At 44.8% G+C, this 12,108-nt stretch overlaps 2 protein-coding genes and 1 long non-coding RNA gene across 4 annotated transcripts; 2 read left to right on the top strand and 1 right to left on the bottom strand.

The window, feature by feature from the left end:
- Positions 1-516: 516 nt before the first annotated feature.
- Positions 517-7,356, bottom strand: RAD9B (RAD9 checkpoint clamp component B). Its single transcript, XM_088064931.1, has 11 exons — positions 7,323-7,356; positions 6,598-6,668; positions 5,600-5,749; positions 5,277-5,391; positions 4,587-4,686; positions 4,378-4,484; positions 2,550-2,656; positions 2,023-2,087; positions 1,381-1,503; positions 835-1,087; positions 517-655 (listed from the first exon to the last, which is right to left on the bottom strand). The coding sequence occupies exons 1-11, from the start codon at positions 7,354-7,356 to the stop codon at positions 524-526; spliced, it is 1,257 nt and encodes a 418-aa protein (XP_087921057.1). The 3' UTR covers positions 517-523.
- LOC148182741 (uncharacterized) lies at positions 562-5,690 on the top strand. The gene is made up of 3 exons (XR_015774213.1): positions 562-679; positions 2,934-3,153; positions 5,619-5,690. It is a non-coding gene; the product is annotated as an uncharacterized LOC148182741 (long non-coding RNA).
- Positions 7,357-8,046: 690 nt separating the features above from the next.
- On the top strand, positions 8,047-11,622 carry VPS29 (VPS29 retromer complex component). 2 transcript variants are annotated; one of them, XM_005524283.3, is made up of 4 exons: positions 8,047-8,197; positions 10,372-10,563; positions 10,734-10,969; positions 11,267-11,622. In XM_005524283.3, exons 1-4 carry the CDS (start codon positions 8,195-8,197, stop codon positions 11,382-11,384), a joined length of 549 nt encoding a protein of 182 aa, XP_005524340.1. In that variant the 5' UTR covers positions 8,047-8,194; the 3' UTR covers positions 11,385-11,622. The 2 variants fall into 2 exon arrangements, with proteins under 2 accessions (XP_005524340.1, XP_087921056.1); XM_088064930.1 differs by lacking the exon at positions 8,047-8,197 and adding an exon at positions 8,703-8,771.
- Positions 11,623-12,108: the final 486 nt, after the last annotated feature.

Below are 12,108 nucleotides of genomic sequence, written 5' to 3'. Positions count from 1 at the left end.
CAGGCAGACAGATAACGATCCCTTAATTGATTGGGAATTTCGGTGTTGTATTCCAGTGTGACTTTGGAAATACTGCACTGCCCCTGATGTGGGGTGGAGGAGACGCAGGGAAAGGAAAGAATAATGCAAGTCTGAAACACAAACCTTTATTTTTTAAAATGCAGTTCTGTGACAACTTTGTTTGTTCAGTTAAACCCCGGTTCTACAGAGTCTGTAAAAACCTGAGTTCTCCTGGAGCTGGGCTGGGTTATTTTTCCAGCACCCTTAACCAGAACAGCGGCTTCATTTGCCTGATGTGGTAGCGGAGTTTGAATTCAAACTGAGCCTCTCTCTAGTGAGAGTATTCTGAGAGCAAGAACCCCCAGCAGTTCCTGCAGAACACACAAACCTCAACAGAGTCAGTCATGACCTAAATTTGTGCCATTACAAGAGCACTGACAATTCCAGAACGTTCTGTGCTGCTGGGTCACAGCAGCAGTGACAAAGCACTGCACTCCCCACTGTCTGTCCCTGCACCCCTGCACTACAGAACCGGGGAGCTCTGCAAGGCACCCAGCTCCTCCTCGGTGTCACTGGCTGTCACCAAACTCTGGAAGGTGTCACCAAGAGCCTCCTTCTCCTTGTAAGAGACAGCTCCAAAGAATAAGGAGTGGAACTGGAAAATGCAATATTTGTACAGGTAAGAATTCCGTGATACAAAATTTGGGTATTAATTATTTGTGAAGCTTTTGCCCCTTTTAAGATCTTTCTCGGCCAGTGCAACCCACGTGCCCCTCAGGAGTGTTCCCAGCAGTGGTGGGGTTCCACTGCTGACACCGTGGGGAGTTCCCTCACCTTCTCATAAGGAGCCTCTGTGGCCTCTCCTCCCACTGCCTCAGCCGTGGCTGCTCCTGCTCTGCCTGGCACATCCCTCTCTGTGCCTCTGGGAATATTTTTTACCTCTTGTTTTGCCAGAGCACTTAGGGGTTTTGCCGAGTGCATGCTCGGAGTGTTTCCCTTCTGCTGTGGCTTTTTGGAAGTGGCTGTGTCTGCGTTGCTGGCTCCATCCGTGGAGGTCTGAGCAGATTTATCCATGGCAGTCCTTGAGCTGCATTGCACAGGGTAGGGCAGGTTAGTAACTGGCTTTGTGTTTCATTGGAATATATTTTCTGTTTGTGAAAGATTACAGCTTTAGAGGAGATTGTCAGCATCTTCCCTCCTGCTGCACCCAGATCCCATGGAGATGAGAAAGCAGCAGCTCGTACACAATGTTCTCTCTTGCACCCCCTTACTGCTGTTGTGCTGCTGAGATGTTCCTGAACCCCTGTAGTTCACAGTTTTCCTGTGAAAACCTGAGTTTTTCACCCTCTTAAGGCCACCTGCTCCCTCAGCCCCTGTTACCTGTGCCAGGGCCGTGGGCAGCAGGCAGTCTCTGGGGAAGCTGCTTCCTTCTCAGCCTCACACAAGGTAGCCAGGATAAAGCTGGCCTCCAGCAGCAGGTCCTCAAGGCTGAAAGCAATGGGTCTAAACACAAGTATTGAGACCAAACAGCACAGGGAACTACAGATACTGTGAGAGATGACACAGATCCTGTGATTCTACCCATGAATTAAAAAGGGCCTCCTCTGAAAAGCTGAAAACCTCCTGTATTTGCTACTGAGGAATGAGAGAGGGGCTCCTGTAAGAGATCTCACTGCTCCAATCAGCAAATGCTGTGCAGTAGCAGAGTCAAATTCTAGCATTAAACATGTAATTATTAAAATTATATTTATTCAGAAAACATATTGTTTCTTTAAAGTGCTAAATAAATTGCCTGCAAGGGACTGAGAGGTTCAGGTGTCCAGGTAATTTATACACAGGGAGCTTGTCAGTCAGCACGGCTGCCTTGGCAATGCCCAGGTTCAGTGTTTTATGTGGAATTACAAACTCTGGATTGCATCTTAGAAATAGCTTTTGGTTTGAAATGAAAATCTGCCCTAATCTGCAGTTCAGTGTTCACTGGGTGACTGCAGGGGTCCCAGCCAGGGCAGTTCCCACACTTACTTCCCACATCTGTCGAAGTGAATGGACACAGGCATGTTCGTGGCTTCGGAAAACGCCAGCAGGCCCTGCAGAGAAGGGTAGGGGGTGAAGTGCTCGTTAAACCCAGAACATTAATATTGGAATGTGAGTTTATCCCAGCTGCTGTTCACTGGCAAAAAGAGGGGGAAAGTCTGCTGCTTTTAAGAGTAATTTCTGTCCTTCCCTGCCAGAGCTTTGCCAGAGGAGGTTCTGCATGGAGAACTTCCCTGGTCACGATGCCTTCCCTGGGGCAGCTGTGCTGTGTCTGCCCAGCACAAACCACATCTGTTTCAGAAGTGTTTTGTTTGCCTTTCAAAGGCTCTGAGGTGTCCTGAGGATCCTGGGGTTTAAAGCTAATCCTCAACCAGGTGGTGAAACCCTGCTGCTGTCAGGAGGGCTGGTGGGACACAGCTCAGGGCCATTCCACAGGGACCATCCTCTGTTGTCCTGGTCCAGTCAGGCAAATCAATGAGAAATGGGTTTTGCTCCCAGACAAATTCTTACTTTACCCTCAATTCTTTAAGGCAAAATGTCACTTCAGAATCTACTCCAACTTGAAAGTAGTCAAATTCCTCTGGACTGAGCTGTATCTCAGTAAGCATTGTCCTTGAAAAGTCTGTTTGAGATAACAACAAAGTCAGGGACCCACAGCAGTGAAGTTTGAACCAACAAAGCTGTGACTAACCCTGAGGTTTTTACATAAGCATTGTTTGAACAAATAATTGTGTTTTTATAGTGGTTAACAGTAATAAATGTTTAGCTTATATACATACTAGAATCATGTAAAATCCTCAATTTATTTGCAGTACATTGTAGATTTGAATGGATTTTAATAGAACCCATTCCATGTTCTGCTGTGTGATCTAACTTGACATCTACTGCTGTTCTTGCAGATCTGCTTCTTCCACAGGCATCCATCACAAATAATATTCCCAGCTGCCTATTGTTGCATGGATGGGAAGCCCAAAATGCAGCGTGACTTTAATTAAGAGATTAATCAAAATTGTTGACAATCACCAGAGCACAATGGAAGTGGACTGAGGCTCTTTGTTTTAAATCAGAATCTTTTCCTGACACTTAAGTGGCAACAGGAAATTGGCTGTTCAGTTTCAGGTATTCAGTTTTTTTGTTACCATGAGATTACTCCGTGGCTGTCAATGGGTGTGTGACAGTCCCGGAGAGCTCAGAGAAATTCCACAGCAGCTTGAGGCCAGGCTGCCAAGGAAGTGTTCCAGGCTATTCCCACTCTTCCTTTTCTCTGCTCAGGAGCTTTGTTTTCTCTCCGAAAGCTCAAACAGGCTCTTGTAAGAAGCTCCTTGTGGCTATGGCAGGGCTGTTTGTCACACCGTGCAGCCGCGGCTGAGCCACAAAGGAGAGCAGCTGTGGGCGGAGGGGTTCAAAGGACACGGGAGGTGCTGCAGGCAGGGAGATTTCACCACGAGCACAGCGCCTCTCACTGCCCCTCCTCCCTTCCATCACTGCGGTTTTGGGATCTCTTGTACAATTGTACCGGTTTTTTCACTTTTTTTCTTACAGTAGTCCTGGTAAGTGAATGTTTCTGAAGTCCCCAAATGTGTAATTGAAAAATGTAATCTCTTTATTTTCAGCAATTTCTGCCCTGTTTCACTCCAACCAGTTTCTATCACTTGTTGCTTCTCCTAGCCTGTTCCCCGCCCTATTCCCACCCCTGTGCTCCGGGCTTTTCCCAGGTTGTTCTCCCCAGCTTTGGTCATAACAAGCATGAAAAGCATCTCCTTTATTATATGATACACAAGAACCTCTACTTCAAAACCACAATTACATCTTCAAAATTAGTTTGAGTCACACCCCAGGAATCTCCAGCTCGTTCTCCAGCTCCTGGAGATGTGACCATGGCAGTAACAGTGCTGACACTCTGTGCTGTCCTCAGACTAAAATATACTCTCTAATGATATCAATTCTATAATTGTGGTATTCAGATTTAAATAGTTCTTTTTAAAACATAAAATTATCCCCTTTTTCCTGGCAGTTGCCAGGCTGCTGCTCTTGCAGCACAGTAATTACCTCTTTCAAGCCTACAGCAAGTGGCTTAATTTATTTCAATTGGCTGCTCAGTCTGAGATCTGCCACTGACACCAGGAAGATGTTTCAATTTATTTAAATTTATTTAATTTATTAAAACCAGAGGGTGGCAGCATGACTTAAAATCTCTCTCTATAATGTTCTGTTAAAAATGTTGTACAGCCATAAAATTCATCCCACGTTTATGTCGTGACAGTTATTATTCCTGGAGTTCACCTCAAAAAAAAAAATAAAGTTAAAAGCCCAAGTATTGGTTCACATTTTGAATTTCCTTACCAGTGTCTTCCTCAGTGTAACTCTTGAAACAAACTTTTATTGGAGTTACTGACAAGGTTATTTCTTCCTGACTGGTTGGGAAGTGAATCATCACATCAGCCAGCAGCCTATAAAATGTCATTCAACACTAAAATAATTCCATCTATGACTATTTAGCATTCAATACTTTAGAAAGTAAAACTCAAAAAAATATTTCTGTGTTTTGTTACCTGGAGTGGACTTTAAGAATGTTTGGGCACATGTGCTTTGCAAAAACAGCCTGCAAGGGATCACACTCTTGAAATGTCAGGTTATAGGTTTTTACAACACCTGAGTATAAAGGAATAAATTAACAAAAATCAGTGCTTGGCTGTAATTTTAAGGGTTTTTTTTAAGTATTAATTGTACAATAGAGGAAGTAAGTGACTTAGTCCAGCTATATGGAAATAACTCACCACAAACAGGAAATGGAACCCATCTGCCATCTTACATTCCCTCCACCCTATTGTTGTGCCTGAACAGCATCTGAGTTTTTACGGATCCACAAGAAATAAATGAACAGCAACAAGTGCAACAAATGCAGGGTGGGAAAACTGCCTCAGTAATTAACTGGTAAAATAATATAAATGGGAGTGGAATGCAGAACACAAACCCTACAGATCTCTGCCTTTCTGGGTAAAGGATGTGTTAAGGTCTGCAGACCTATTTCAATGTATTATCCTCAGATCAGTAACCCCAGCTGGATTATTGATAATATAAACCACTGCCTCCAGCACAGCTCTGTGGGGGGAGATGATGTTTATTTAGGAATTTTGCAAAGACTGATGAACATTCCCAGTCCTGCTGGGCTGAGGATGACAGACCTGCTCCTGTGTTGGTAACGGCATTAAACGTGCTTTTAAACTCCCCTGTGACCTTACCATGCCTGCAGAGGAGCTGAAAGGTGATGTGGTGGTCACTGGGACTGGTGGAGATGCTGCACTTCTCTACATTCTTTTCCAGCACATTTACGCATCTAAACACAGGGAGAACTGACTGCAAAAAAAAAATAAATCAGTGTAGAAGTTACTCCCAGAGCAGCTTTACAATAGATATAATTTCCCTGGGTTTGTACCCTGGTTTATCTCAAGCTGCTGCTCTTAAGGCTTCCCCAAACTGCTCTGTGGCTGATCCTCACCCACAATAATTTCAGCTGGAAATTGGGTTAATTTCCTGCTGTGTGTAACAACTCACTAAAATGTACCTTAATTATCAATTTACAGGGGAGGGATAACTGCTTCTCGTTCTGACATGGTTGGGACACGGCTGTCCAGCAGTAATGTTGGAAAAACATGGATGAGAAGAACACACATGCATACGCTGACCTCGAGGAATTCACTGATCTTAAGGCAAGCTGGAAATGGAATCACAGAGTCAGTAGGGTTGGAAAAGACCTCCAACATCACAGAATCCAACCGCAGAGGGAACAGAAGTGAAATAATTTATTAAATCAAAACTGTCTCATATTGAATGTTTTAAAAAAAACTTCCCATGGTCTTCAGTGCCACCAGCAAACCTGGAAATTTACATCTCAAATGATTAAAAATCTATAAAAATACGTACTTTTAAATTGATTTTACAATTATTTGTAAAAATAATTGAGTTACGCAAACACCCAGAGCTTGTGTTTGAGGCATTTGAGGGACACAATCCATACAGATGAGCAAAGCCACCACTCACACCTCAAAAATTCTTCAGGTGTAAAACCAAATATCTCCACTTGTGATTTTCCATCCTCCCAGTGAGTCAAGGAGAGCTGACCACTTTTAACTAAGAAACCTCTGGAGAAAACACTAATTCTGCTGGAAATGGTGTTTGATTAATCAGAAGCATTAATGGATGTGTTCTTCCTGTTGAGTCACAATGGTACAAAACATGTTGTTTTTAGAGGCAGCTCCTCTGTGGTACAAAACTCAACCCTTGTGACCCCTGACAACAGAACTGAACCCCGTGGCATTAATCCAGATGTCCTGGACAACAAAAAAATCAAAGGATCTTAGGGCAGAGTGGGAATAAAATCTTCCACGATGGAATCTGCATAATTACAATCACAGAAAATATGGCATTTGTCCATATTGAAAGTGGAGGGTGCTGTGAATGTAATGGACTGAAAGGTATCTGTAGGAAAACACAACATCCAATAGTATAAATATTTGGCTTATAATAAAGATTTTAAAATTAGAATAAATAAAATTCACTTACACCTTTTTCTATGGGATCAAACCAGAATTCATCACTAATCCGTGCTATGGCATGTATTGCTCTTCCAAACACTGCCCGGGAAAGAAAACACTGCAATACCCATTTTAAATTAAAATAAAAAGGTGACACTGCACTTTCTCCTGAATAATTCAAGAGGAAACATTACAAACTTATACATTTGAAAGAGAACTGACGGTGAGAATGTTACTTTTGCTTTTTAATTAATATTTTCATTATCCAAACCCTCAATGTTTTGGAAAGCCACCTCTGACGAGGCACCTCGAGTGTCGCCTGTCCCTTTGCTGCGCCTGGTGTTACCACAAATTAAGTCAATAAGACAAAACTCCACCACCGGGGTTAGAAACGACATTTAACAGATAGAAAACTGAGAAGCAACGGGACATCTGGAGAGACGGAATCCTAAAAAACACAGCGGAACCCAGCAGAGGGCCTGGGGATTTGCCTCCGGCAGTGGCGGAGCAGCTTTTCCCACAGAATGCTGAGCTAGGAACCGCGCTGTGCCTCTGGAGGAGCACAGGGGGACACAGCCAGGCCACGGCATCTCCACCCGGCACAATGCCCGGTCCCGCTGGGATGAGGGAGAGGCGGACCCCCCGCTCCGCTCCCGGGGCTCTTGTCCCGCTCAGATCCGTCCCTGAGGTGCCGGGGGTGCCGCGTTCCCGGTGTCCCGCATCCATCCCCGCCTGTGCCGGGTTCCCCGGTACCTCGGAGCTGCGCCCCCCCGATCACGCACTTCATGGCCGCCCCCCGCTCCCCTCACGGCCGCGGAGGGCGGGAAACGCCTCGGGGCGGGGCCTGCGCCGCGCGGAGCCCCGGATGTGGAGCCCTGGGATTGCGGAATTCTGCAATTCTGCAATTCTGCAATTGGGAATTGTCCCGAGTTACGCGCAGGAATCATCGATCCAACCTCTGGCCCTGCACAGACACCCCAGCGATCCCACCTTGTGCATCCCTGGGAGCGGTGTCCAAACGCTCCTGGAGCTCTGGCAGCCTTCACCATTCCCTGGGGAGCCTGGGCAGTGCCAGCACCCTCTGGGGAAGAACCTTTCCCTGATATCCAATTTAAACCAGCTCCAGCCGTTCCCTGTCACACAGAGCACAGATCGGAGCTGCCCCTGCCCTGCCCTGGCAGCACCAGCTCAGCGACAGCCCCAGGAAACGCCCCCGACCCAAATGAAGGCTGAGCATGGCACTAATTAGCACGGGAAGCAAGAGAATAATTTCCAATATAATACTAATTAACAAAAGAACTATGTAACTTGTACTCAATGGACACCAATTCCTTTGTTTCCTAAAATGCTTAAATAGTAAAAAGTTTTGATAGCTGGGTGCTTTGTTTATGGGAGACCACGGAGCGCCCAGGCTTGCGCAGCTGTGAAATAAGTAATCAGCGTCTCTGTCTCTCTCAAGTGTCATTATCGGCTCGTTTTTGGGGACAAGTCTCATTTCACGCGTGTAAAAACCCAGCCAGTGGAACTCGGCACGGGCGCGTTCGGCGCTGTGTTGTCCCTTCGCAGGCGCCGTAGCGGGGGCGGTGCCGGGCGGGTTCCGGGAGGGCCGGAGCGGAGCGGGCGCGATGGTGAGAGCGGGGGGACCGCGGGAGCTCCTCGGGATCCCCACCCGGGACACTCCGGGACCCCCGACACACCGGAACCCCCTGCACGGCCACAGGAGCCGGGCCCGACCCGACCGGGCCGGGGGAGAGCGGGCGGGAGGGCGGTCCCCAGCTGAGGCGAGGCCCCCAGGGGGTGAGGGCCGGGCCCTGACTGCAGGAGCCCCATTTATAATTTGTATTAATTTTACCGTAATAGCTTTTTTTTGTTTGTTTGTTTTTGGTTTTTTGTTTATTATTATTTAACGCTTCTTTCATAACATCGACAATTCATTAATTATTATTTGCCCGTTCATTTGGCTGTGTTTTCTCTTCTGTTGCTTCCTCTCGTTTAACATTGATCATGTTCCGCCCTGTTTCTCATCCCCTGCAATCAACTCCTTCATTCCAATCAGGCTGGGCACAGAGTAAGTCACTCCTTGGCTCTCGCTAACACCCGCGGTAAGGGCTCGTTCGTGTTTCTCCGTGTCACTGGCAGGTGGCTCAGATGAATTTAGGGGCTGCTGGTCAATCCGCGCTCCAGATCACACCCAAATTCCTGGTAAAATCCAAGTGTTTTGTCATTTTTCGCCGCTGTTTTAAGCTCCAGCTACCTGTGGTGATTAAACCCCCTGCAGTGCTGTTCATTTGGTTTGGTTCCTGTGGTCTGCCAAGCTTTTCTGTAATGAATGGGAGCTGAAATGTGATTTTTGGGGAAATGTGGGGCTGGCGTTGTCAGCAAAGGGAATGTCTGTGCTGGGTGCACACACTGTTGGCTCGGTGGGGCGTGTGAGTGGCAGGACAATTTTACTAAACATCAAATACATAACTGGTACTGCACACTTAAGTCCCTTAGGAAGCAATAAGACAATCTATCTATTACCACTAATCCAAATCACTGCTATCCACAGTTACTCTACTCTTCAAACACCATCAAAAATGTCTTTTTTTCCTTCTCCTGGTTTCATTTCAAGTTGGTCACTCGTTGATTTAAAAGCTTTTGTATTGCTTTACCAGTACTTCCAACCATCTGTCTCCAGATGGCTTTGCTGGTGGCACCGAGATGTTCTTAATCTAAAAAAAAAAACCCCAAACCAATCAAAAATACTACCCAAGTTAGCCTGAAGGTAACTGCATGGCCTGAAAATCCATGTAGAAAAAGAATCTTTAAAAATACAATTCCCTAGCCTACTTGTATTTGTTTATAGAAATAAATCCATGTTGTGTCCTTTACAAACACATTTGAGGGTATCATTTTAGGAAGTGCCTCACTAACATGAAGTGGGAGGTAAAAATCTCTTTAATATGGAGCCAGTCTTAGAGTTGCTAGGGCTGAGTGATCCAGGCTTTTCCCAGAGCAGTGCCATAACATTCCCTGCTTTACAAAGCTTCTCCTGCCCTTTTTGCACAATTAATTTGCCCTGTGTTGCTTGCATTATTGCTTTATTTGCAGATTTAAAGCCTATGCTGTTAAGCCATGGCCTTGCATCATCTCAGTCCTTTATTTTGAAGCCTCACACTACGTTTTTATTCTGGCATCTGAAACTATAAATGTGTAGAAGTGGTAACAGGAACACCGTGCAGTGACCTGGATTGGCTTCTCTGTAGTGCCCTGCTTATATTTTGTTGTTATTTTTTAGCCTTATTCAGTTTTTCAGTGGTTTCTACAGTGAGTTCTGAACACCCTTCCTCTTCTAGTCAGCTATTAACACATGTTGCTGCTTTTTAAAAATATTTTTTGTTTTTATTTTTTTAATAAGGTGAGAGAAACTTGGATGAAGAGTTTTTTTAAGAGAAGTGGCTGCAGTTTAGCCAGGTCTGTGCTTGAAATGTGTTAGACAGAAAAAACAGTGGGATAGTTTATGGTAGCTCCCAAATTTGTGTAAAATGCATCAGGTAGTACAACAGGAATGTGTTATTTTGCACTGTTGGCAACAAAACACAAATAATTCTGCAGATCTGTGTTTGTAAAGCTCCCTCTGCTCATGGTCTGGCAAAGACAGTAATTTCCCATGGAAGAGAGCAAAATTCCATCACCATTCCATCGTTATTTTAACAGCTTTTGGGTCCAAATTCAAAGTGGTGTCTCTGCAGAGGACACTGCAGTGCTGGCTGTGCCCTAACCCGTGTCTGTCCCCCTCTCTCCCCTCCTGCCCCTGAAGTTGGTGTTGGTGCTGGGAGACCTCCACATCCCCCATCGCTGCAACAGCCTCCCGGCCAAGTTCAAAAAGCTGCTGGTGCCTGGCAAGATCCAACACATCCTGTGCACAGGGAACCTCTGCACCAAGGACACCTATGACTACCTCAAGACCCTGGCTGGGGATGTTCATGTTGTCAGAGGGGACTTTGATGAGGTAGTGTCTGTTTTTTGGGGTATCTTTTACATTTTTTACCTTTGGAGTTCATTCAAGTAAAAGTGGTGAAATGAATTCCTGAGCTCTCCCCTTCTTGGTGTTGCATAGGGTTGGGTTTGAATATAAATCTGTCTAATCTGGATTTGTTTGTTTTTTTCTTTAATTTTTAGAACCTGAATTATCCTGAGCAGAAAGTTGTGACTGTTGGACAGTTCAAAATTGGGCTGATTCACGGCCATCAGGTGATCCCCTGGGGTGACATGGCCAGCCTGGCACTGCTCCAGAGGCAGTTTGATGTGGACATCCTCATTTCAGGACACACACACAAATTTGAGGCATTTGAACATGAAAATAAATTCTATATCAATCCAGGATCAGCTACAGGAGCCTACCATGCCTTAGAGAAGTAAGTGAATATTGGGGGCAATTTTTTTTTTTTTTTTTGGTAACAAAACTGAACTACAAACTTGTGAGGGTTAATATTTCTGATTTACATGTCAGGGAGGGGATACTTAGAGTTGTATAACTTAGCTTTACTTGCTTAATCTGGACTGAGACATGAAATGCTCACAGCCTCAGATCTCATGTGCTGTACTTACAGAATTAATTCCCATTTTTCTTGAAATGATTTCTGCTAAATAGTGGTGAAACGCTAAGGGGGTTATAGACACACAATCATATGAGTTTTTTCCTCTCTTTTCAGCAACATCATTCCTTCATTTGTGCTGATGGACATCCAGGCTTCTACAGTAGTTACATATGTCTATCAACTAATTGGAGATGATGTGAAGGTAGAAAGAATTGAGTACAAGAAATCCTAAAAAATGTTTTTGCTTGTCTGGTATTTTTACCATCTCCTTCTGAGCTGCAAGTTCTAAAACTTGATTGCTCGTTTACAGCCCTGCACTGTCGCTAACAGCTTAACAATGTAACTTGTCATGAATTTAAACAACCTTGTGTTTGCTTTTCTCTGTATGAATTGATTTGTAAAATATTCCATTAAGATAAATGTCTAAATACTGTTCCTTAATGTTGTAATAAACTCCACTTCATAGAAAAGCTGAGCTGGCTGAGGTGATGTTGGGGAAGAATGCAGCAGTTGTGGTGGTTTGGTGTTCACCTTTAAGGGGTGCTTGCACTGGGATTGAACAGAATTTGAGGGCTCTAGGACCAGGCTGGGTTTGCTCCAGAGTCCAGTTTATATTTAATTTTCTCAATTTAACATTCCCAACTAAGTTAAAGGAGTAAAATGACTTGCTAGACTCTGAAAGGATTACAGTTACCTCATAATTTCACTGTAGAAAGTTTGAGTCTTTCTATGATCAGAGCAGTTTCAGATCTCCCTCTGCTTTCATGAATGATGATCTCATGAAGTCTGTAACCAGCGAGGAGAGGCCTTCCTTTACTTGTGGCTCACATCTGACACTCCATTTTCTGTGCACTTTGCTCCATGCACAGAGGCTCTCAATGGTGTCATTCCATGTGATTTTTAAAGCTGCTAAAGATAAATATGGGTTGTTCAAGAAACAGCACCTTGTGGCTCCT

This window comes from Pseudopodoces humilis, chromosome 20, assembly GCF_049639895.1.
Source record: "Pseudopodoces humilis isolate 2021_Gansu_Grassland_sample_001 chromosome 20, ASM4963989v1, whole genome shotgun sequence".
In the NCBI taxonomy this organism is placed as follows: Eukaryota; Metazoa; Chordata; class Aves; order Passeriformes; family Paridae; genus Pseudopodoces; species Pseudopodoces humilis.
This window is presented reverse-complemented; position numbering and strand designations above follow the sequence as displayed.

Excerpts from the sequence above, each read along its gene's own strand:
- RAD9B (XM_088064931.1), bottom strand. The coding sequence starts at position 7,356 with ATGAAGTGCGTGATCGGGGGGGCGCAGCTCCGAG. Across the intron at positions 4,485-4,586 it reads ATTCTTAAAGTCCACTCCAG|GCTGCTGGCTGATGTGATGA; the intron begins GTAACAAAACAC and ends GACATTTTATAG. Across the intron at positions 2,088-2,549 it reads TTTGCCTTAAAGAATTGAGG|GGCCTGCTGGCGTTTTCCGA; the intron begins GTAAAGTAAGAA and ends CCTTCTCTGCAG.
- VPS29 (XM_088064930.1), top strand. The coding sequence starts at position 8,718 with ATGAATTTAGGGGCTGCTGGTCAATCCGCGCTCCAGATCACACCCAAA. Across the intron at positions 8,772-10,371 it reads AGATCACACCCAAATTCCTG|TTGGTGTTGGTGCTGGGAGA; the intron begins GTAAAATCCAAG and ends CTGCCCCTGAAG. Across the intron at positions 10,970-11,266 it reads GCCTACCATGCCTTAGAGAA|CAACATCATTCCTTCATTTG; the intron begins GTAAGTGAATAT and ends CTCTCTTTTCAG.